The following is a 26,935-nucleotide window of genomic DNA, read 5'->3' on the forward strand; positions in this document are numbered from 1 at the left end:
ATGAAGCAGACACCTAAACCAGACTGCAGTGGATATGTGCTTCTTATAACATCAAAGTTGGAAGGATGAATTTAGTTGATACTACATGTCATTGCTTGGCGTTATTTACTACCTGTGTACTGTGTGTGACCCATTATGATATCAACACAATCATGGCATTTAAGGCCACAGCAACCGAGGGTACTAACATCAATGAACGGCCAATTGGATTCTGGACTCTAACTGAACATAGTACCGTGTGATGTGGTGAGTTCTCATCTTGCTGACAATTAATATACAACATCCTAAAGACCATCTAAAAGTCACTTGAACTATACTTTTCACGTCTATGACTATTTGATGCCATATGGACTATAATTCATTAAATATTTAGTAGTACAGTCAGTCATCACAATAATCATATCACTTTTGTTTTTTAGTTTGCACAAAACTCATAACGATATCACTGCATTGCTCTAAGTTTTTTGTCATTTGTTATGTAATATCAGTTCTATATATGTTATGGAGTATTGTGAAGTGCTATGTGTTGTATTGTGAAGTGCTATGTGTTGTTATGGAGTATTGTGAAGTGCTATGTGTTGTATTGTGAAGTGCTATGTGTTGTATTGTGAAGTGCTATGTGTTGTTATGGAGTATTGTGAAGTGCTATGTGTTGTTATGGAGTATTGTGAAGTGCTATGTGTTGTTCTCTGTTGATACAATAAACAATAAATAGTTCTTTGTGTCATTTCATCAAATTGTAACAGACTGACACCTGTTTAAACAACTTTTCAATTTAGTGCCAATGTCAGCCCTTAGTACTATATACCTTAAACAATACAGGTTAGATGTTGGCAATAATTTGGGAATATTCTCAATATGTTTGTGCTGTATGGTGTATAGCAACATTCTAAGTCCTGTGTCACATGACACTTCATTCTTCATGAATCTGTGCTACAAAATTTGATATAATGCAAACTTACCATTAATACAAGTACAGGTATATCCATTGACTAGATCTTGACAGGTAGCACCATGCTGACATGGAGCTGAGGCACATTCATCAAGGTTGATCTCACAATTCTTGCCTTGATATCCAGATACACAGTCACAGTAATATTGGTCAATACCATCATTACAATATCCACCATTCTGACATGGTTCACTGCCACACTCCTCTATATCTCTTTCACAATATGTACCAGCATAACCTGTTGATGTCACAACACACATATATTTCTCAGTAATCAGGGCAGTAGTTGCAGCATCAGATTATGAGAGTCAGGCCACTAGATAAGCTACTTGCTATACAGGACACCTCATATTGACTAAAACAGCTGAAAATGATGCTACATTGTCATACAGTAATCAAGGTCAGTTTTGTGTTTGTACAATGATGTGTATCAGGAACATACCTAAAAAGTGTTCATTTCCTTCAGATAAATAGTCAGGTTACATGTATTGTTCTAATAAATATTTACATTTTCTAAGACCCATGATGCAACAGTTTACCACTGAAAGAACACCAGGTGAAAAAAAAAAAAAATTTAAATTTGGTGTTTCTTGACAACTGATCTGAAATCATGAAATGACTTTCCAACACCCAAAGTATAACCAACACAATAGATATCAAGTTTACCTGGCATACAGACACATTGGAAAGACCCTGTCCTGTCCAGGCAAGTACCATGATTTTTACATGGTGAGGAAAGACACTCATTAATGTTGACTTCACAACGGAGTCCATTAAATCCTGTTCTACATTCACAATGGAAATAACCAGGTTCATTGACACATGTTCCACCATGTTCACATGGATCGTTTTCTGAAATGTAAAGAAAGCAAAAATTTACACTAATCATTTTGGATAAATAAGCAGATATACCATCAACATACACTACTTTAAGCCTTTAAGTCTTCATTCACATAATAACATGTGACTACAGTATAACATTAACACTACAAAATGTAATTCAACTTTCTTTTCATTTGGAAATATTTCACCTGCTTTATACCATACCATAAAAAAGAAGAAGAAGTGACTTACCAGTGTCACATTCATCAATATCGCCACTGCAGTCACTACCCATGTAACCATTAGGACATGTACAAACAGCATTACCATCTACAGGACTAGTATCACAAATAGCATCAGGATGACATGGATTACTGACACAAGCATCTTCCAAGTGACATAGCAGTCCTGTCCACCCTGGTGAACAGTCACACCAGACTGATGCAACCCTATCATAGCAGGTACCACCATTATAACATTCAGTGTTGGCACAATCATCAATGTTTTCACTGCAGTCATTGGCTGTCCAACCATTTACACATACACACATGAAGCTGCCAGCATTGTTGATGCAAGTGCCACCATTTTTACACCGATTTGTATTTTCAACACATTCATCAATGTCCATTGTACAAAACAGACCTATAGATGAGACACAAAGGCAACAGTTATCTTTATTGAACTTTTAGTGATACAACCAATACCATTGTTTTAGTTTGGGTACGCAATATTGACACTAGAGGGCACTAGACTTATAGATAATAGAGGCGAGATCAATAGTTCAATGTAGGATAAAAAACTAAATTCTTTAAGTTAAACCTCAGAACCCCCCCCCCCCCATCTAACAAGCCAAAATTGAAAACTGTTTCAGATAGCATAATCAATTTCTCAAATCAATATGTATTAGTATGTAGTGCGATGATGAGGAAAAAATAGTTCTTTTGTTGACACATTACTTTATTTTCGTCCATGCATTTACTATGGCGAAAATTCTTCTATTTCTCAACTTGATATTTTTTAGAAATATTTGCATTTTTTAAGGGGTACAAAACAGATCCATTATAAGAAAAATAAATCGTTTTTATGGGATAGGAACTAAAGTGGCTCATCCACCCCCCCCCCCACCCCCACCCCACTACTACAAGAATTTAGTTTTTTATCCTACAATAAATAAGTTTCCATCGAAACTAATTTCTGTGAGACATGATATTTTCCTTTTGGTGAAAAACTAATCAGTAACCCACTTTAATTCCTCCAAGCCATGCCAAGAAATTTTTAGCCCAGTCCCAGCTCCTTCCACCATACCTAGCTCCATATTTGGATAGCTTAGTCTCCCACCTAAGTGGCAGTTAGCACATGCGTACTTGTGTCTTTTATCACTCTAAGGAGGACAACAAATTCACAAGGAGACTGTGGGGAAGGTGGGAGGGATCCCAACAGGTAAGCATCATCTCTCACAGAAATTAGTTTTGGTAGAAACTTCAATTCTGTTCAATTATGTTATGCTGTAAATATTGATTTTTAACTACAAATATGGCCGCCATTCGGATGAATTTGCATATGTTGCGAAACAAAGTCACCTGCATATGTCCCAAATGACATTTCACCTCTGTGCCAAGATTGAAAGAAATCGGACATTGCATCTCTGAGAAATTATGTATTATGGACAGACGGACGGACTGACACACAGACAGACGGAGCCCATTGCAATACTCCCTCCTCATATACAATGAGACATAATTTTGATTGATAGGTTGGTGCGGGGAAGAAAAAATGTTGGTTCATTTAGCATAAATAACTCACAAGTCAAGATCAATGTTCAATGTGTTTTTTGTTGGTGATTCAGAACTCACCTGTAAATGAGGCAGGGCAATCACATGTATATGCATTGATACCATCTATACATGTTGCTCCATTCTGACATTGGTTTGATATGCAATCATCAATATTAATTTCACAATTGTCACCTGTGAATCCTGCCAATGAAGATTAAAGAATAAATCATTACTCCATGACTGAAGGACAGTTTTGTACTGATACCAGGATGGTAAAAGTTTAGCAATCATATAAAAACACACAACAGGTTTTAGAGACTCCTCACATACATGTTCCAAAATATGGGTGAGTTCACAACATGTTGAAATTGATAGACATTAACTTTTTCAAACACATATATATTTATGATTTTGTAAATTTCCATAGGTGTAAAAACTGCAGTAAGTTGTACACTGACATTGATACTTTACTAATCATATCACATACCTATTGCACAGGTACATTCATATGTAAGTTGTCCAGTTGCTGTACATGTGCCTCCATTTATACACTCAGTTGGTTTCTCACATGGTACATACTCTATTTCACAGCGATCTCCCCAATATTCTAGGGTACACAGGCACTCAGAGCCACCATTGAGATTGACACAAGTTCCACCATTTACACACAATAATGGGTACTCAATACATTCATTAATGTCTACTTCACATAGCGGACCTGTAAAACCTGGTGGACATGTACAAGCATACCCATCTAATGTTGAATCACAGGTTGCTCCATTTCTACATGGGCTACTAGCACATGGATCTAGAGCATTACATGTTGGACCTGCAAATTGAAAATAAAAGACACAATTGCAATACAATATTTGGATTACTTGGAAATGTGCAATGATATCAAATCAGAAATAAAATATCTCATTTCAGTTTCAGTATTGCGTGATTCATGAATGGTTCTTGACTGTTATTATGATATGATAAGATACATTAAGTACAAGACTTGGTATTTACCTGTAAATCCATTCCTACAGTTGCAAGTAAATTCAGATAACGTTGTTAAAACACAAGTGCCGCCATTATTACAAGGATGAGAATTATCACATATATTTTGTTCTCTGAGCTCACACAGTGTTCCAGAATAACCAACAGGGCATGAACAATCAATGCTTAATCCATTTTCATTGAAGAATACATTACAAGTTCCACCATTTTCACAGGGGGTATCCTCCCAGCAAGGGTCATTGTAGCTGCAATATTCTCCTGTATATCCCTCTGCACAACTGTAAAATAAAAGAAGTTAAAATTATTCCATCTCATATACATATAATCAATCAATCAATCAATCAATCAATCAATCAATCAATCAATCAATCAATCAAAAGAATTTGTATAGCACTAAAATCCAATACAATATAATGTTCTATGGCACAACTTAACTATCTCTCTACTAACAAATATCTTTTACAGTAGAGAAATAATACTTTGTAACTTTGCTCACTTTGAAATTGGATTTTCTCACTCCTGCAAACAGTCAAAAAATACAAAAATGTGTGTAATTTCAATGGATAGTTTAAAGAATGTTATAGACTGATATTTGGTGGTATGTTGTAAGGACCAGTGGTGTTGATTTCTGACTTTACAGACAACCTTGTGACACCAGTGAAGGTTTTTGTTACAGATAATAAATATCTGATCAGCAAAATTGTCTTTGAATTCAAAATTATAATCCAAACAGGTCATAATTGATGTTACCTGGCCTATATATGCAACCTTTATTTTCACAGTTGTAATTTTAACCTCTCTAACATGACTATTATAATGCGGCTCTATATTTGATAGCCTGAAAGTGTCATAAAGTACACACATAGATACATGAATTTAGACATTTCAGTAGACAAATGACTTATAAAACTTTCATACAAATATTACTATATTGAACTCATTTCTAATGGTGATATAGTTACATTGTACTTGTCTGTCCCTGTTGTGTTGGACATGTTTATTCTCAAGGACTGGATTACATCCTTCTTAGTTATGTAGTTTTTTTAAATTAGTCTTTTCATTGTTCAGTCCCATTACTAATACATGATGGTCAAAAATAAAAGGAATTATCTAGAACAATTTCAGCGGTTCCCAACCTCGGACCGCTGTATTTTTCTCATTGCAGGTCAGTGCTTGACATTAGCAGTTGTCCAGGACATAATTTCAATAACCATAATTTACTCAGTTAGGCCAATAGAAATCAAAAGAGTTCCCTTAAAATCAGACTGCCAGTCCTTCTCCTCTAAACTGTGCTCATCCTAACTAACTTTAAATAAACTGTATTTTCCACATGTGCAAACCTATACTGTGAATGCACTGGGTCTGTACAGGCTTCACTTTGATTAGCACTATTGTTACACAACTTGTCACATGATAACAAAATAAAGACAATGTACATCAATATGTGTAAACACTAGTAATGACTCATGAACAGTATCACAAAGATTATGACAAAGGAAAGATGTCCAAGCTGACACCTTGTCACAACTGTCACTTTGTCAGTTATACTTGATACAGTCACCACACTATACATTTAACCAGTATTTCACAAAGTTATATATGTATGTCTAAACTCTAATTTACTACTTTTACAAACAAAGTCTCTATCACTGATGACAGACAGTAGTAGTTCAGTTGGGATAATTAATTCAGAATCTATTAAGCCTTGTAAATGAACTTATGTAATTATGGTTGGGTTCCCCTTCCTTTGTTTTGCCTTGTAAAGGATTTAGAATGGTATCATGATATTTCCTTTGTCAGCCAAAGTCTATTCATTGGAAAGTGTGGCATTCATTTGAATGACAACAGAAGGCAGCAAGCACCCTGACAAAAGTCCTTGCTTTAGGTTTTAAAACTGTTGAAAGGGTTACAAATTGAAAGGGAAGAAGCTCCAGGATGCGGGCACTAAATTACCATCCTCCCCCTTTTTGTCATTTGAGTTCAAAATGATGACATAAACATAAGTGGGTAACAAGTGAGGCAGATCACAAAAGTGACTATGCAAGTCCACCAATGTGTCATCAAAGTGTTTTATACTGTTTACTTTCACAATTACAAACCTTACATGTCCACCTTAATCAGACATCACCTTGACGTTTTTATATACTAACACAACAAGTTCACAGGTTTTTGTGTAATATTACAAATTATCAATTGAATTGGGTTTTTTTTTTTTTACAAAATACTGCTGTTTCTGGTAGTGCTGGTGTGTTATTTGAATTGTTTCTTTTGGGTTTTTTTTTACAAAATACTGCTGTTTCTAGTAGTGTTGGTGCGTTATTTGAATTTTTTTTTTTTTTTTTTCCCCAAAATACTGCTGTTCTGGTAAGTGCTGGTGTGTTATTTCAAACAAGATTTCATGAAATTATAATCAGTGTTCTCAACAAATTATTCTGAAATGCTTGATATCTGAAGGGAATAACTTTAAAACTAACAAATTAAATCATTTACAGAGGGAAAATTTATTACAGGTGGGGTTATGCCCTGAAAAGACTGTGGGAAAACTATAACACAGTTTGTTAACTGACAAAATTTGATTATTTCCTATAATATGTAACTCCTAAGAGAATACAAATCAGCCCCTAACCCTTTTACTCTTTGTTACAAAATTGACCAAAAATGACATGTTTGTAACCATACTCCCAGATGGCCTACTAACTTATGCTTTCCTGATTAGTCAACTAAACGATAAGTGATTTTAATAACATGTTCCTGCATAATAATGAGGACTGGATCACCCTAGTTATCCATTCGTGGGAAACTTCTTCTTCCATTGAATTTTCCAAAAGTGATCTTTTCAGCATGACAATAGAAGCAAACAAAGATGGCAGACAAAATATAGTATAGAGTGAAATGGCCGGGCTTTCTTTTCAAAAAAACAATAGAGCAACCAGGTAGCTTTAACATATGTGATACTTTTTGACTTTTCAAAAGGGAAATCAACACAGTTTACTGTGTTTATTCATAACTTTAGCCTGTTTTCTGTTAAAGATAATTGAGTAATATAAAATAAATGTAGAATTTTGAAATTCTTCATAGGGTAAATTATGAAAATGTAATGGTTCCTGATGAGATGACAATGAGAGTGTTTGATTAGCACCATATGTCATTACACGATACCAACTCACTCACTGTAAATCCTTCAACTCAAACTTGTTCTCCTGTGTTTGTCAACTTACACAAAGTCTACATTCAATTTATAGATTAATGGTTGCTAACTTCTGTTCATGAAATCTACATAAAATGTCGATTTAAAATTTCTAAACTGAGAAAATAAAAGAATACACAAAGAGACTTCATCTCTTGTACTAATTACTATCTAACAAATGACAGGTCTTCATAGAAGACACATCCCCAAACACAACAATGTGTCTATCTACACACACACACACACGCAGACACACATTCTCCTCCCCCTCCCCTCACGCAAACATTAGTGTCTGTGATAGGCAGGAATTGGCTTGATTTTGATAATTGACCCTGAAGGTCAAAGGTCAAGGTCTCAAAAGATAGCTTTCATTTGATAATAAAGGGGTAGACACTTCAACAGAGTGTCTGTCTATTATTACAGTTTTTAAGTTATGCATCAAATAATGAATTTTAACTACACATATGGCAGCCATTCAGTAACAATTGCATACTAGTATATCAAAAAATAGACTGACATGCACATATCCCATATATATGTCACCTTTGTGCCAAATTTAAAAGAAATTGGATGTTGCATGTCTGAGAACTGACGTATTATGGACGGACGGACAGAGACCATTGTAATAGCCCCTGCCTGGAGGGGGGGGGGGGGGGGGCTAAAAATAAAGAAGAGATAAACATTAAGATATCTTTATGTTATATATAAAAGTGATTACATGTATTTCATTTTTAGTCATTCATTTTTATTATTTTACAAAATGCATATATCATTATCATAAGTTTAACAATTATTCCAAAACTTGAGAGCAGCACATAATTACTAGAACAGCTACAATCTAATTGATTTGGGCCATCACAAATGCTCTCTAATCCTTACTGGATATTACATATGATCCAAATTAATCATCATTAACACAGATTAAATTGTCATTTCATCAGCATTTTTTGTCAATCCCCTTTTGTGCATATACAAATACAGTTAAATTGATTGACAAACATCATGCATGTACATTTTTGTAAACCCTTCCTTTTACTACAAGTTTTGTGATAACTTTTGATGGAAAAGTTTGACATGGACTGTACATTTAATAGCATCTATACACATAGTCTTGAATTGTTGTTGTTGGGGAATTGGGGGTTCCCACGCACATTATTTCCCATGATTACACTGCTACATTTATCCTATTCATGTATCTGCTATGACTCATATCCCAGACATTAAGTGAGTCAAAGTGGCAAGTTCTCATCCATTTCTATCCCAAAATAGCCTAAATGAACATGTCATGCATCACTTGCTGCCATATATTCACACTGCATCCCAATTCTTTATGCTATCTTGGTCATTCCCAAAATACAGTTAAATGTTCATTTTCTCAACACATCATGCGTAACATTTATGGTCCATCAAGTTTTCCTTGCAAAAATTTCCAATAAAAATTTCTCACACAAAATTTGCAAGTGCCTAGTACCGGTAATAGTTTTCAAATTTTTTAAATTTGGAATAAAATTTCCCCATATCTATCAGTCACTTTCAATTTGTAATGTTCTACTTGTCTTCTAGTATTTCAATCTCTATGGAACAGAAATCATGTGTGACTTTTCAGTCAATAAATTTTGAACTGATTAAAGCTACATGTACTGCTGGTTGATAAATCATGACTAAAGTTTTTACCTTGAACTGTTGTACTTGCCATCTCTGAAATCACTGAGGATTCAATTGAAATTTCATCTCTTTATATTATTACTTATATTTCAAGTTTGCCATGTGACCATTGAGTTTGTAAATTTCAGAGGTTAATCATAGATATTTCACAGTTATGTTGACTCAAATCAAAGCTCTTCAATAAGCCCACAGGAATAAAACTGTATATTATAGATGTTACTTCACAAACAGAGATACAGTAGATGAGATAGACCCTGTATTTTGGATTACAGGGTATACTAATTTAATTTACAGGATACACTCAGGAAAGAACTGTATATGACTTCTCAACACTACAGTGTTTTCATTATGACTAGATAAGAAAGGTACATTTGTATCATATATTCTTCAGTTTAGGATAGATGTTGCCAGTTCCCTTCAATATACCAGTCTGCTAGGTCACATGATTTTAATTAAGCCTCATTCCCTTCAGATACAAGACCGGCACGAACTATATGTTGATAGCTACTGCTATGCAGTACAATTGAGAATGAAATGTTTAAATGGGTGTATTTCTAGAGTCTACTTAGAATACTAATCTACAATCTACATGTATTACTATATGTTCACAATAACAGCTACTGTTCACTGTTCTTTGGCTTCACAAAGTACTTTTGTGTCAATAGTCAAAATTTTATTCAGCCCCTCCTCTCTCCCCACCACCACCACCACCACCACCACCACCACCACCACCACCACCACCACCATCACCAACAACAACACCAACACCACCACCACCACCACCACCACCACCACCACCACCACCACCACCACCACCACCACCACCACCACCACCACCAACAACAACACCAACACCACCACCACCACCACCACATTAAAAGCTCTTATGCCATGCCACGACTAACACACCTTTACTCCTGGAAATATTCCATCATCTGTGACACACCTTTACTTTGTCCAAAATGGCCAATTTAATATTGATATTATATTTCTTGCTATTACTTTTCACATTCAGTGTCTATGATTTCCAAAAGATTGTTTTTCTCATGGTCAATCTCCAAAGACAAGACTTTACATTTTTTCATTGTATAGCAACATAGAAATGATGCTATGGATGTCAGTACACAACCCACTCACCCTAATCTGTATCACAAACCAAATTATAACTTCCCACACAGGCCGACAAATAACATGTGTTGTGCACCTGGTTTGCTAGTAATCTCCATAAGAACTTTATCGACACAACTTTGTGTATGCCAGTGTATAAATACCAATGTAGGTAAGACAACTTCATGGATTTCAACATCTCATTGTGAAACTATCTCATAACATTTCTTTGCCCCACATACATTGTACAGCACTGTAACTAAGTAATACCTTGTTTCATTGCCCCACATACATTGTACAGCACTGTAACTAAGTAATACCTTGTTTCATTTCTGTTCAAGGTTTTAAGCAATTAGTTTGAAACAAATATCAAAATAGTGTATTTGAACCACACCCAAGACTGTATGCATCGCTTCAAATATCCAAATACAGCATTTCACAAACAAATATTTTGACAATACAGGCCAGAAAAGCAAAGAGTGTGGTTTTAGACTAGTGCTTTCAAGTCCACATTTAATATCTACACAAATGAATTGTGTGTACTAAACAGTGTCTACCACATCATGTGATGTATATGTTACCAACTCTATCTAGTTCTACTATTTTAAAACAGTCACCAAGCAGTCAATCACTGAATCCAGTAATTTAGGACATCAAAGTTTTGTTGTTGTTTTTTAACAAAACTGTTCTGTCCTCAGTGAATCACTCAAGCTTGCTGCAAGATTTTGTGAATGTTGCAGTAACTTAGCTAGTATTTACTACACAAATTAGAATGTTGCAGTAACTTAGCTAGTATTTACTACACAAATTAGAATGTTGCAGTAACTTAGCTAGTATTTACTACACAAATTAGAATGTTGCAGTAACTTAGCTAGTATTTACAACACAAATTAGAATGTTGCAGTAACTTAGCTAGTATTTACTACACAAATTAGAATGTTGCAGTAACTTAGCTAGTATTTACTACACAAATTAGAATGTTGCAGTAACTTAGCTAGTATTTACAACACAAATTAGATAAACATACAAAAATTAATATGTATAACAGTTAAAATGTATGCATCACTTTCTTAGCCCATTTCAATGCACATTGTGATATACAAATACTGATCCACTGTTTACCTTTTAAAAACTTGAACATGGTGGAAATAATAACGGCTCTCATAACATTGTCTACAATGTCAATTTGGGTAATATCCAAAGAAATTTCCACTGAATTTTACCAGAAACACATCTTTGAATACATGTACTTGGTCATGGGAACGGTACAAATATCAGAAGTACCGCTAAGTTTGTATGATCTCTCAACGGGAGGAATTCACAGGTGTCGCAGTGAAGTCAGCAAAATGCATAACTTGTTGACCTGTAACCTATGCCCATACTATCGCCGTGGGACTGTGTACAGGTGAAAAGACGAAATGATGGCAAAAAACCCTACAGTTGATCATCTTACTACATATAGTTACTCTTCTCATGTATTCAGACATGTCATATATCTGAACTAGAATCATGCTGTGATTATTTTACCATCACACAAGTAATTTCAATACATCAGGTTGCTTAATTTTTACAGATATAAAAACTTATTTTAGTCAATATTTCTTTGTGCCAATTTTCAATAATGAATATTATATAATACCAGTATATTGATCGTGCAAATCGTGAGATCTGATTGGTCTAGACATCGAACTAGCGTGTCTAAAATGAACGATAATGGCACGCGTCCAAATTTTGATGTTCACTGTTCGTCTAGAACATTGTAGTCCGTGCAGGGATGGGGGCGCACATGAAACCAGAAAATGTTGCGTCTTATCTTGTTTCCGATATTTTCAATATACTGGTATAATATAATAGCGATAAACCACCCCCTGGGAATGGTATACCACTAGGTTTTGACCAGTGAACTCAATATATGCACTCGCTATCGCTCGTGCATATATTTTGTTCACTGGTCAAAACCTCTTGGTATACCATCCCCAGGGGTGGTTTATTGCTTAATTATTCATACAAGTTCAATTTATACGGTCAGTGGTAGGTAGATTACACACGATCTGAGGATTTTCAGATCAAATTTTTAGCATGGGTTTTTTCAGGTAAAATTCAAATTTCAACATGGCCACAGTCATAATTGTCTCCCCTAACATTGTTTACAATGTAAATAATGACTCTGTTTGTGAAAAATTCTGTTTAATTTTGACTTGGATAGCATTATTGACTACTAGTAGGTGGCTGTCGTAACTCGATGTAGTCTATGAAACGATCATATTACCGTAGCACACTTTAATTCAAATGGCTAGCTGCATATTTCTGTTGATCAGTATGCATGACAGCAAATAAGGCTACTTTGCCCATCCATTTTTGCATGACAGCAAATAGGGCCACTTTGCCCATCCATTTTTGGTGCTGATATTACCGACTTATGGTCATTTTTTACCAATTCAGAGAATAAATTTAGTGATAACTTTTTGCTGTCCTGTCAAATATTGAATAATTGTATTTACAGAAGCTCACTTTTCAGAAGGTCTTGAGGCAATGACTTCAAATATTTCAGTATACTTTCACTGCTGGAGGGGGACCGACTGTAGCATCATAAATGAAGTAGTAAGTCGTTAATTTTTTTTCATTCAAATTTAATACGATTGAAAATGACATTTTCTGAAATTTTTTTTACCAATTTTGCCCATTTAACCACTATACAGAAGTTTTGTAGGAACATAAATGTTAGTATTTTGAATTTTGTTTGTAATATAAATATTTTGTTTATTTGTGATATGTCAATAAATAAACAACTAACCTTTGTTTTATTAATATTTTATTACTTTATAAACCATATTTAGGTTGTGTATGTGACATTTCAATGTACATGTATGTACTTGCAAGTATGATGTAGAAAATTTATTTTCCATTGAAATGATACCTTATTTTTTTTTAAATATGCAACTGTAAGTATTTATATATCAATTTGATTACATAACACTCACTTTCACATTTATGTTAGTGAGGGGGCCACAAACAATCCCACAAGGCCAATGGTGGTGAAAGAGTTAAGTTGATGTTAGTTTCTAGATCCACTATTTCTTGCAAGACTTCAGTTTTCGCAATTTTATTTATTTATTTTTTGAATACATTAAAAAAAGTTTAGGGTCGGCATGAAAAACTAGGTGGGGATGGGGGGGGGGGGGGGTTCAGGTGACGGAGAGGTTTCCCTTATTTTCTATTTTCCGATAGTCTTCACTCCTGTAAGTCACAGTGACTTACACACTACATTCTTTTCAGATCTCCATAATAACAATAATATTGCCTACTCAACACACTTAATTTCCTTTGTTTACTTGCTATCAATTATTCATGTTAATTTAATGGTGAACATATCTATATTGTATGATGAGTTCATTTCAGGGCCATCATTGAAAACTAAAAAACCAGACCACTATTTTATATTCATGGTGTATATTTAAATGACCCAGAACTGGCATACATGTAGTTGTAAACAAGAAAGAGAGGACTATAGGCAGGGGCTCCTCCCATATTTAGACATACTTATGAATGGTGTAAACCCACCAAATAGCCATTGTGGCAATTTCTTTTGTCTGCATGTCTTGGCCTAACTTCCACAATGCATTCATTTTGCTTATCAATGCAATTGTATGCTCTCTTCATGGAGGGCTTTTCTTCTCTGTCCTGCATAATAAATATTTAAGGCAGTATAATTGGCAGAGAGAGAATAATGGGTCGTGAGGCAAGCAGGTGCGCATACAAATGATTGTTTGTTAAAGGCGGAGACACCACTGCAAAACATGCCTAGTGAAAGTTACTTTTATAGTCAGAAGGGACAAATTTAAAAATTGCACCAATGACAGTAGCACAATTGACTACACTTGATTTGAGTGTTATCAGTGTACCAACAAATAATTCACTCACTTGTGACTGTTGCCAAACTTGTACACTGTGATAACATTTGTCAATTTCTTGAACCACCCATCATTCCCTAGGCTACTATACCTATACCCATCATTCCCTAGGCTACTACACCTATACCCATCATTCCCTAGGCTACTATACCTATACCCATCATTCCCTAGGCTACTATACCTATACCCATCATTCCCTAGGCTACTACACCTATACCCATCATTCCCTAGGCTACTATACCTATACCCATCATTCCCTAGGCTACTATACCTATACCCATCATTCCCTAGGCTACTACACCTATACCCATCATTCCCTAGGCTACTACACCTATACCCATCATTCCCTAGGCTACTATACCTATACCCATCATTCCCTAGGCTACTATACCTATACCCATCATTCCCTAGGCTACTACACCTATACCCATCATTCCCTAGGCTACTACACCTATACCCATCATTCCCTAGGCTACTACACCTATACCCATCATTCCCTAGGCTACTATACCTATACCCATCATTCCCTAGGCTACTACACCTATACCCATCATTCCCTAGGCTACTACACCTATACCCATCATTCCCTAGGCTACTACACCTATACGCATCCAGTGTTTTTGCTAAGGTTTGGGAACCCCGGTAACAGAAAGGGGGAAAGAGGTAAAACTGGTAGTGCTTCCCATGCAATGTATCATAATTTTGGTGGGAAACCCCGGTAAAATGATGTGGGAACCCCGGTAGATTTTACCTACTTACCGCCCTTAAATAAAACACTGCCCATCATTCCCTAGGCTACTACACCTATACCCATCATTCCCTAGGCTACTATACCTATACCCATCATTCCCTAGGCTACTATACCTATACCCATCATTCCCTAGGCTACTATACCTATACCCATCATTCCCTAGGCTACTACACCTATACCCATCATTCCCTAGGCTACTACACCTATACCCATCATTCCCTAGGCTACTATACCTATACCCATCATTCCCTAGGCTACTATACCTATACCCATCATTCCCTAGGCTACTATACCTATACCCATCATTCCCTAGGCTTTAGGCAAACAAAATGGCTGCTAGGTGGCCATATTGGCTCGTATCATAAAACAAATTGACGTGCATATGTATGTTGCCCCTGTACCAAGTTTGAAAAAAATTGGTCCAGACATCTCCAAGAAATGGCTGCGGACGGACGGACACACAGACAGACGGAACCCAATCCATAAGTCCCCGTCCGGACTTCGGACTTCATTGGTAATGAAGGACAAAAAACCAACCACCTGAATGCTACAAAAGCCTTATTTTATTACGGATTCATCAACACCTACAAACAAGTTATCTCTCTTTTTGCCGATCACAAAATTTCTGAAATCGATAGGCTTCTTTCCTATTTGGTGGTTGTCGTCACCACAAGAAATGATCATAGTAGTATTTGACAAAGTCTCCTTGATTAAATTTAACCTGAACCAAACAAAACTCAGAAAAGTTCCATACCACATATGGCAATAGAGTTTTTTCTAGGCTCTCTATATCCGTACATATACAGTGAATTGGAGATATGCATGTGTAAAAGAAAAGATCAATACAGGTCATATTTTATCATATATATATACATGAGCTGTGTGTACCATGTGTAGGCCTGGACTAGTGTTGATAAATTTATGTCCTAGAACAGTCTCACGTCTTGTATTTCAATCTAAAAATACAGGTCTTTGCAATGTACATCACAATACATCATATGAAATCATAACAAACACGCAGCTCTTACAAATCCCTTCTCATCAAACCACCATTTCTTAAAATCGGTTTCAAGACAAAATTCAAGTCAATTAGTTGTTGAGCTTTCAGAATTTATTTGGTTCATACTACTCACAATATACTATCACGTTTCCAGCCTGCTGTCCTGACACCAATACAGGCAGATCAAATGTATAAGAACTGTCTCTACAAAAACAATTAATTAGCTGATAAAAAAAATAAGATGTTACTTCCAAACATCTATCTATTTTTATTATGATATCTCTTTCAAAATCTCTTTGGGTGGTAAGTTTGTCAAGTTTTCATTTCTTTCCATAAACAGAAAGAAAGTTGTCTGACTTGGGTGTTTAACCTCTCTGTCAGTGTCATATTAAGATGTGAGCCTCTGACAATCATGTATACATATGACATAGAATAATGAGGAATTCTAATCACTTCACATCATGCATAGTTTTCATTCTTAGATAAATCCCAACAGTGTTAAAATCTCTTTCACATTACAGTCACACTCAAGACTCCTAGTAAGTTTTGTAACACTCAATCTGATTGACTATCAAGACTCCTAGTAAGTTTTATAACACTCAATCTGATTGACTATCAAGACTCCTAGTAAGTTTTATAATACTCAATCTGATTGACTATCAAGACTCCTAGTAAGTTTTACAACACTCAATCTGATTGACTATCAAGACTCCTAGTAAGTTTTATAACACTCAATCTGATTGACTATCAAGACTCCTAGTAAGTTTTATAACACTCAATCTGATTGACTATCAAGACGCCTAGTATTATCCAATTGACTGACAATTTTTAGCTGATAGTACATCAGCCATCTTGCAGTTGGCTTCATTCTTACATTTCCATTAAAAACAACTACATGTAGAGTGTTTTCCTACAAAGCTTTCATGTGCAAGTTAGACTTGGTATGTATCAGTTAGAAGTCACACCTACTGAGTTGTCAATTGTCAGGCATTCAAGACAGTAAGACAGTTAATGACAAATTCTCATAAAACAGAACCAGAATTAAAAAGTTTGATCAGTGTATACACATAAAGGGACCGCACCTTTGTCTGAATTACTCTCTTAGCAATTATACCAAATGCAATCATGTATACTCAACTGCTGGCAAAATCAACAACACTGGATTGGTTAACTGTGTACCTGCTATATTTGACAGTTGATTTTGGCACCTGTTATGTTGACAAGCACTTCAAAAAATCAAAGATACTTCTTTCTACCTGGTTGCCATAAGCAAAGTCATGATTGGGTAACAATTTGTAATTATTAATTGTTGATTGAATGAGTAGCATTGTCTAGTATTGTGTTACAAAATAAATACTTTGCAGCGATAAAAGTAGTTCTGGGCTCGTCTGACCTAAAATGGTATGCAATGCAGAGTCTGGTCTCCTTCCAACACTACATTTATGGTTGTCTTTTAACGGGATTTCCAAGCTCATTCCATGACATTATTGTATCTTATAATTTGCAAAATTCAAATTCATTTGAAGTGTCTAGAGTATACATATATATCAGAGTCAACTACCAAACATCCTGCATTTTACTCATTGGGAAGTCTAAGGAGACTGAATAGAATATCAAATTTACACTTTCTTCTTTGGGATAACTTTGGCATATTTCAATTGCTACAAAGGGAGATGACTATCATCAGTATATCAACACCTCTCTATGTGATTGTCAAATTATTCTCTTTACAACTAACCATAAACCTTAGTTATGGGTATAAAATGGTATGTAATAATATTGATTTTCACCATGACTACATAAAAATCTATGCAACTTGTAAATGTAGTGGGTAACTTTTACAGTCGGACTTGATTTAATGAATCTGTTACACCTGTGTATTTCTAATGACTCCTTAAAAAGCCTTGCAAATACCACACACAAACTGGGCAACTACATTACTGTGGATTTCTTTGCATTGGCACTGACCTAAGGAAGCAGGCAATCCTTCACCCCGACATACCTTTTACACTGTGCAAACAGTTCTCTTACACTCCATTGCTAATCCTTATTTTATGTTTGTCAACCCCATGGTATTTCCGTCAAACAAGGCTGGCAAAGCGGAAAACACTCCTACAAAATTCTGAAAATTCTGATTCACAGCGACTCTTCTGAAATTTGACACCATCGCTACATAGTAGATTAGAGCTTTTAAATATTTACTGATGATAAACTGATATAGGATAAAATGTACACACTGTCAGCAAACCTTTGTTGTAGTATTGACAAATCATATACCTGCAGTAAAGGGTACTTGAAAAGTGACATTTCCAACCATATACAAGAATTCAAAGTAACAAATGCTGAAATAAGTCAAGCAACTTTAAAAGACACTAATAAATAAGATATTTGTTTATATACTTGAATGTACAAACCTTTCTTTGATATTCATATGTGTATAGGAATGCCCTGAACAAAGATAATATTGGGAAATGACATAATTCAGAAATTTGTGAAATATGATGGGTTTCCTTGACAAATACACCCGATGTGATGGTAAGTTTTAAAGATGTTATTTACCCTAGTGTGAGTATGAGGTCATACCGATGACATAACTGTCACAGATAGGTTGAAATATTTGCATTTACACTTGTGAATGTGTACATCCAAGTTAAAATTATCATGTTTAGGTTTATCATAAACACACTCATGACTAATATCTTTTCCCATTCTTGGTCAACCTTTCCCAAATATTTTTGATTTAATAGTGAATATGTTCAACAGGTCACACTGCATTGTTCCAGATCAAAGATGGATGGATAGATGGATGGATGGATGGATGGATGGATGGATGGAAGGCTGGCTGGCTGGCTGGCTGGATGGCTGGATGGCTGGATGGATGGATGGAAGGATGGAAGGATGGATGGATGGATGGATGGACCAAACTTGTAGCGAGACACACTACTAACAATGCAAACTGATAGTGACATATTGTTTAGGCCAGCATCTTTATGGCATACTAAGAGAAGTGAATAAGGCTAGGTTTAGGGCATGGAAAACTATGAACTTACATACACGTAGAGGTGTCTTTCAATTTTGCTATAGCAGCATAGAGAAACTGTACAGTTTAATTTGACTGCTACAGTTGTGCTAAGTAGTAGAGACTTGTATTTAATTCTGACTGCTACAGTTGTGCTAAGTAGTAGAGACTTGTGTTTAATTCTGCTGTGAGGTAGGACTCTAGGAGTCAGTGAAGGTGTCATGAAATCTGTGCCACGCCATGAAATCAACATGATGCTTTACTTGTCGGAATAATTGGTACGAACTACTTTCAATCAGTCACACATCATGTATTTCAGCACCAATGCATACACACCTAGTATTTTCCCGCCTAAACCACCCTCAATAAAATCTCTCAATGGATGTCCTTTACAGCTCTTGTAGTTTCACTTTACATTATCCATTGCCCTTGGCTTCAACAAAATGCAGTGTCTTGCTTGATAAAAGCTCTTGGCCTGGCACTTCCATGGTAATGTAATGCAATCATATTACTCAGTTGGAAAGTAGTGTGCTATTATAGATCCTGGCCAAACTGATATAAGAGACCATGTTGGTGGACACACTGCTGACATACACTCCTGGGATCTGATGGTCAACACCATGTTGGTGGACACACTGCTGACATACACTCCTGGGATCTGATGGTCAACACCATGTTGGTGGACACACTGCTGACATACATGTACACTACTGGGATCTGATGGTCAACACCATGTTGATGGACGCACTGCTGACATACACTCCTGGGATCTGATGGTCAACACCATGTTGGTGGACGCACTGCTGACATACACTCCTGGGATCTGATGGTCAACACCACGTTGGTGGATGCACTGCTGACATACACTCCTGGGATCTGATGGTCAACACCATGTTGGTGGACACACTGCTGACATACACTCCTGGGATCTGATGGTCAACACCATGTTGGTGGACACACTGCTGACATACACTTCTGGGATCTGATGGTCAACACCATGTTGGTGGACGCACTGCTGACATACACTCCTGGGATCTGATGGTCAACACCATGTTGGTGGACGCACTGCTGACATACACTCCTGGGATCTGATGGTCAACACCATGTTGGTGGACGCACTGCTGACATACACTCCTGGGATCTGATGGTCAACACCATGTTCACTCATCCAACAAAGACTTGTCCTAAGATTTTTGTCATGTGATCATGTATTTGCTAGTGATTGGTTGACAATAATCTTTGATACTATTCAACAGAGACAAAGGCCCATTCCTCAATCCTGTGTTAAAACATTAGTGTTATCTTTTCAATGACACCATCAGGTTTATATAGAATTATTCTTAGCTTAATAATAATACTAATAATAGTAATAATAAATAACCTTTATTTGTCCAATAAAAAATTGGAAATGTGACTTGGTTTACACAGCCTCCCCAAATATTACAACAAAATAAATAGAACACTAAGACAAGTGGGAAATCCATAGCTCCTTCTGATTAAAATACCATTTTAGCAATGAAAAACATAAAATATATATATAAGATTCCAACAAAACACGTACAATATCACATTATCACAGTATGAACAACAGGCAGGTCTACCTAGTAGACGATTGATTTAGCATTCTGATAGCTGAAGGCACAAATGTGTTTCGTAATCTGTTTGTGCGACATCGAATTGAGTATTATCTGATGCCGGTCCTAGTCTTAATAAAATTGTTATGCAATGGGATGAGTATTGTCAGATCGTGTAAGTACAGCTTTGTTTCTCATGGATTTCATATACAGATCGTCAACTCCAGTCAATAGTGTACTTCTTATTTCTTGCTACTTTAATTACTTAATTATTTGATCTTGATTTGACTTGGTGATGCCACCACCCCAGCAGGAAATACAATATCCAATAATAGACTCGATAGTGGATCTGTAAAACATACGTAAAATTTTCTCTGATATACCAAACATATGCAACTTAAGGAAGAAGTACATTCTTTGCTGACATTTATGAATGTTAGAACCAAGTTATATTATCTGCCAAACAGCTGTTTCCCACACAAATTTTAAACCTGGTTCCACACTGGACCTTGTTGATTGTAACTTCACATTACCATGACAACTAAAGACATTATTATGACAACTAAAGATGTTACCATGACAATTAAAGACATTACCATGACAACTAAAGACATTACTATGACAATTAAGACAATCTCATGGCTTCAACCTTTACTTCGTTATATGAACAAGTCTGAGCATCTAGATATATATATATATGGATGTAGAGAAAGAGAGACATATATATATATATATATATTATGAAGATGATGTGAAACTGGTCTTGTTGTGCACACACATATATATACTGTGTATCTTGACACTTTTCTACAAGTTGTTCTATTCTTTTTTCATTTTACATCACAAATATACAAAACCCTCTGATGAAGTTTATCAGTAATAAGTATAGAGGACTGGTCAATTCAATCTGACTACACAACATCAATATTTCATTTAGTCTTTTTTACTTGGCACTGTGACCAAAATAAATTCCTTGTTTGAAAGACAAATCAATAAATTATGAAGATGATGTGAAACTGGTCTTGTTGTGCACAACTTTTTTTTGAGTTTATACAAACTACCATAATCTGGACTGATTTTGTACGAAATATTTATACAGACAATGGCAAAATCACCTTTTAACATGTCCATAATAGGTGTGACAACTGGGACAGTTGCCCCCTACCTCATCTACCTCATGACTACACAATGAATGAAGTTTGATCTGCATAGGCCAAAAAGCAGTGTCACCTATTTTACTAGGAAGAAAGAGACAGACACAAGTGCCTTGTGTGATGCAAAGTATGGGCTTAATTTCAATGACAGTAGTAGTCTCTGTAAACAAGATGCGTAAATCCCTGAAGAAGACTTGCACATTCTGAACTGCACTTGTTGAAAGAGGCCCAGAGCTTTGGTAAAGGGATTACTTTGAGGGATGCCTACCCAAACAAACTGAATAAGCTTCTCTGATTAAAATTTCTATAGTAGGAGCTGGCATGCTCCTGTTGCAGTGCCTCGTGCTGCCAAAAAGAAAAGACTCAATTAAGAGGAAGGTTCTATTCACCATTATTCTCAAAAGCCAGATGTGACAAATGACCATGCCTACACATTTGGCACTATGCATGACTAGGCTCTGTGACCTTTGTGCACCAAAAAAAAAATCTGTACATTTTAACAATCTACTATAGTATGAGCCATGTCAGGGCATGAGGCCGACCTCTATCCAAACATGACAAGACCCAAGTCTTACACAAGGGTTCCATACACAACTCTACACAAACTGGTATGTTGTACATACGTAAACAATTATTCGACACACACATATATACACTTGAATTTTCTATACTTTCACAACACTCTCCCCTGTATGTTTAGATTTGTTTTTCAAGATGTGGGAACAGAAACTAACAAACCATAACTTCACATTCAAAGGTCACTCTTATTGGCTATCGTAGTGTCAAAAATAAATTCAGTAAAATGTTATGGCTACAGAATTAGGTAGACAAAATTCAAACAAAGCAAGTCTCTGTGATATTCTTTTAAAGGATACACTAAATCAACTTCCCTTGATGCCAAACATACCTTCATACTGCTTTGAATTTGCATTGATTTGGTAGTCTAGGCTTGAATAGATAGAATAGAATGATTTACTATGGAATGATTCATTGCAAACTGTACAACTGTACCAACAGGGATTGAAATATTTGCAGACTGTGTACAAACACAATGTAAATTCTTCTGTGTATTCACATCTGAAGATATTTCAACAGTTGCTGAAGCATACATTGTAGGGTTAGTGTCAACACTATTTAGACACAATAGACACAGGTAACATAACGCAATATATCTTTTACAAATATTTTGGGTCTAAACCCCTTTTCACTCTAGGGGACAGGTTGTCTTCACTGTCATTTAGATCACCTTGTCATTTTTGTCTCAATATCAGCCATTTGACACTTGCCCACAGTTAGTCATGCTAACAGAGACATGACTGCACCACTTTCATTCCTTCTAAAAAAAAAATTAAATACAGGGCACATTTGTTTTGTAGGAGAAAAGTTGAATTGTAAAATGTGCCGTTTTGCATATAAAGTTGTATTCAATATGATTATTGGTACTCTCCTTTTATTTTCCTTATTTTCATTGAAATTTCTTTTAGAAACAATTTCGAAAACAGTGACTACTTTTTCTGTGTAACTTTTTATGACATGAACATAACGGACACATAGTATGAATAGAGGAGATTGGTGATTTTCACCAAATCATTTGAAGTTAAAACAGAGACTGGTGGGAAGAATACACAATGACTGACCAGTCTACATTCCTACATGGATAGTTTTCCCTAATGTATACTCAATTTCCAATCTTTGCATATAAATAATTCAGTGTTACAAATGGGAAGCTGATCATTGGGTCAGCTTAGGTTATTTCTGTAAAATAGCAAAGAGTTAACGCAATGGCCTGCCACTTCTCTACCAGAAACCATTAGACGGAAAGTCTACCTCTAGAGGTATAACTGTGCATCCAAGCTTTACATTTTACCATTAGTGTACACTTAGCATTACTGATGGCAACCATGTGATTAGACTCTGAATATATTCCCAATAACAGTAAAATGATAGCCACACATGAATTATTGATAATTTCTACCGGTCTCAAGAGCACCCTTCTTTTGCTTTTTATGAATGAAATGTTTTGATTGAGGATTCTACTATTTCTTCCTGCTGTTTTGCTAGCTAGAAAGATTTCCATATTTTCATTCCAATTTAAGTTAGTGGCATCCAGTTACATGAATAATAACACTTTCTGTTTAAAGAACAGAATCAGATGCACAAAGATTACACAGTTATGATCTTTATGCTTCCCAGCTGATATCCAATATCCAAATGAAAACAGTATTTGGTTGATAATTGCAATATATGACAACACACAACTTTTCACTTATGATGACAAAGCCTGCAAACTAACAGATGGAAATACAAATGTTGAGGATTCCATTGATGAAGTTGGAATTTAACTTATTTCACTTCCTTGGGACTACATGTTACAAAATGTTCAAAACAATTGAAAATGCAGGTAACTTTCCTTGTATAATTTGTACAAATGGAATGTATTGTTGATTTGACAGCTGAACCCTGACACAGCCAGCCAACACAACCAGCAGACATGACACAAATAAAACCCTACACCATCTTTTAAATATTTTCTACTTGCTGTGAAAGTTCTTATATTTGCATGGTATTTGACATCATTGCAAACCACGGCCTCTTCCAGCACCGTCCAAAACGCACTGTCAAGACGCCATGACAGCATTCATATACAACCTAGGTATTCATCCCTGTGGCTTTGTACATCAGTGTTCTCCCCAGAGGATTTTTACGTATCGGGCCTGATATCCTTTAATTTTCGCCAATACGTGATCAGTTGTCCCGCTACGCAATCAGATTGCATAGGGTTTGGTAAATTACACATTGACATCATTGTTCATCTGTCACTGTCAGATGATGCCTTTGTTGTTTCACAACGTTTGTATTGATCCTTCACACATAAGCAGCAAGTAAAACTAAAGAGTTTCTAATTAGTTCAAATGACTATTCAACCCTCCACCACTACCAGATAGATTTCACTGAAGTTTGCCGTCAGTATTGTTTTCGATAGGAATAAAATACATAAACGCGCTAATGATTCACACTACGGTACAACATCTTTCGTAGATCAAAGGCAAAACCGGCCTATCCGTAAAGTCGGTTCGGCCGTAAAAGCATGACGGAACTGCCGGATTTTCACAACTATAAATCAAACCATGCCGTGCCATTTTGCTATAAAGTATAAAAGTTCGATAAACACATGAAGTTGGCATTCAGTGTCTAGTTAATTTTCTATGAGTGACTGAGTAACACCAAGTTACGTCTCAACCCAAGAGCATGTGCATTCTTCAATGGTGTGAAAAGAGTTGAACAGACTAATGTACCTTTCGATAAAGTGGCAATGTTATGACCGATTATCAGTTTCATGTTCAATTTTACTCTGAAAACACGTTTAGTTTGTAGTTTGACATTGTAGACTGATACATCGTACGACTACGATGAAAGCATGGATTTTCCAATACTGTGAACCGGAAAATTATTCGCGCATTTTTAATTTCGCGCAATTTCGCGCTCGACCGTGACCGCGAAATTAAAACTGCGCGGATGTACTTGTGTGCGCCCCCATGCGGCAAGTATTTAACTTTTTTCTTTTTTGTTACAATCACTCCGTATACAACCACACACGGTACACGCAAACACACTGACACACGAGTTTTCAGACAACACCCAATAAAGTATTTGCAACGAAGTTTTACAAAGAATTATGAATCTTTATTTCCAATTTTGCATAGAATCTCAGAGGAGTACTGCTGATAAGACCCTTGCTTCCGTTTTGTAGAACCGTTGTTTGTTTTGATGAGGCACGCATCGATGTTTTCGTTGACCTCGACATGTAGATAATTGACTTTGGCTTTCCCATCGGCATGCAAGGGTTAACAATGCCTTCTGTAAACATGCTATACCAAATCATATACTGTTGTCCTCGCTTGGTACATGTAATTCCGACATCTTTGCTACCTCTGATTTGCAAAAAGATGACTTCAATTCTGGTCGACACATTATGTGACTGTACAAACACGTGAGGTGTACGGGCCTTAGTTTGCTGTCAGTATACGTAAGTTAACAGTATCTCTCTTCCCATCGCTCATTCCATTTTGGCTGTGTGTTGTGTCGGCATTGATAACACTAATGTACGTGTATCTAAGTAATAAATGCTATTTCTTGCCAATTATTTTGTAATAGACTAAACATTCCATAATCAAAAATACACACCACTCGGTTTCATTTCACCAACATTAAGATGTAACATTTCAAAATTCAAAGACCAACCCTACGGAGAAATGGTATGTGCTATGGTGCGTCTTGTACAATCTTATCTAATGTTATCAGCAATAAAGGAAGTCACGTTGACAGCATGAACAGTCCTAGAACACCGTGGGAGTTTATTTTAGAACATGACAGATATAAACAAAGTCATAAAGCTTTCCGTCAACCGACATCAGAGGCACCGGCTGTTGTTTTGTGTCACTTATCTTGTTGTCTTTACCTAAATTGTCTCTGCTTGAAGCTCACTTCATGCAAGCAACCGCAACGCTCTATATTCCATAGTTGTATTTTTGTTTGCATGGTTGTTCATGCCATTTTATTGATACAAGAATCATATACAGTATTGTAAGTAACGTGTAGCAATCGGATCATTCTCTGTGACTTCGGATACTGAGTATCAAAATGTAACCAACGTGACCTTTTGAACTTCATTCCAAAAAGACGCAAAACAGAGACACTGACGTGATTTGATTAGTGTTTCACCAAACGTGTGACTGTACCATATTGACGCATGTGTGTTGACGGCTCCTGCTTTGAGGCTGTGAGCTACCCGACTTTCGTATTGTGTGATCTGGTAACTTGTTTAGTACATAATTGAACAAATTAACACCTACATTTGTCACACGTCAACGTGTCACAGTATCTTCGCAGTTGGAAACAATAGAGCACTGCAACCGACGGATGCCGACAGAGCAATACTGCCCATCAATCAGTGTCAAATTTCATTGTTCTCAGCTCAACGTATTGTTTATGTTCACACAAAAAATCCACTGACGG

The 26,935-nt window shown here is 36.1% G+C and overlaps 1 protein-coding gene across 1 annotated transcript in view; it reads right to left on the reverse strand.

Annotated features, from left to right (window-relative positions):
- The window catches only part of LOC144441505 (uncharacterized), a 78,738-nt gene that overhangs the window by 37,763 nt on the left and 14,040 nt on the right, over positions 1-26,935 (reverse strand). The window contains exons 3-8 of the mRNA XM_078131090.1: positions 4,561-4,829; positions 4,037-4,378; positions 3,628-3,750; positions 2,027-2,416; positions 1,619-1,804; positions 963-1,190 (exon numbers count right to left, since the gene is read on the reverse strand). Coding sequence (XP_077987216.1) covers positions 963-1,190; positions 1,619-1,804; positions 2,027-2,416; positions 3,628-3,750; positions 4,037-4,378; positions 4,561-4,829 — 1,538 coding nt within the window. The remainder of the gene's footprint in view (positions 1-962; positions 1,191-1,618; positions 1,805-2,026; positions 2,417-3,627; positions 3,751-4,036; positions 4,379-4,560; positions 4,830-26,935) is intronic.

The sequence above is a fragment of the Glandiceps talaboti genome, chromosome 10, assembly GCF_964340395.1.
Source record: "Glandiceps talaboti chromosome 10, keGlaTala1.1, whole genome shotgun sequence".
NCBI classification, from domain to species: Eukaryota; Metazoa; Hemichordata; class Enteropneusta; family Spengelidae; genus Glandiceps; species Glandiceps talaboti.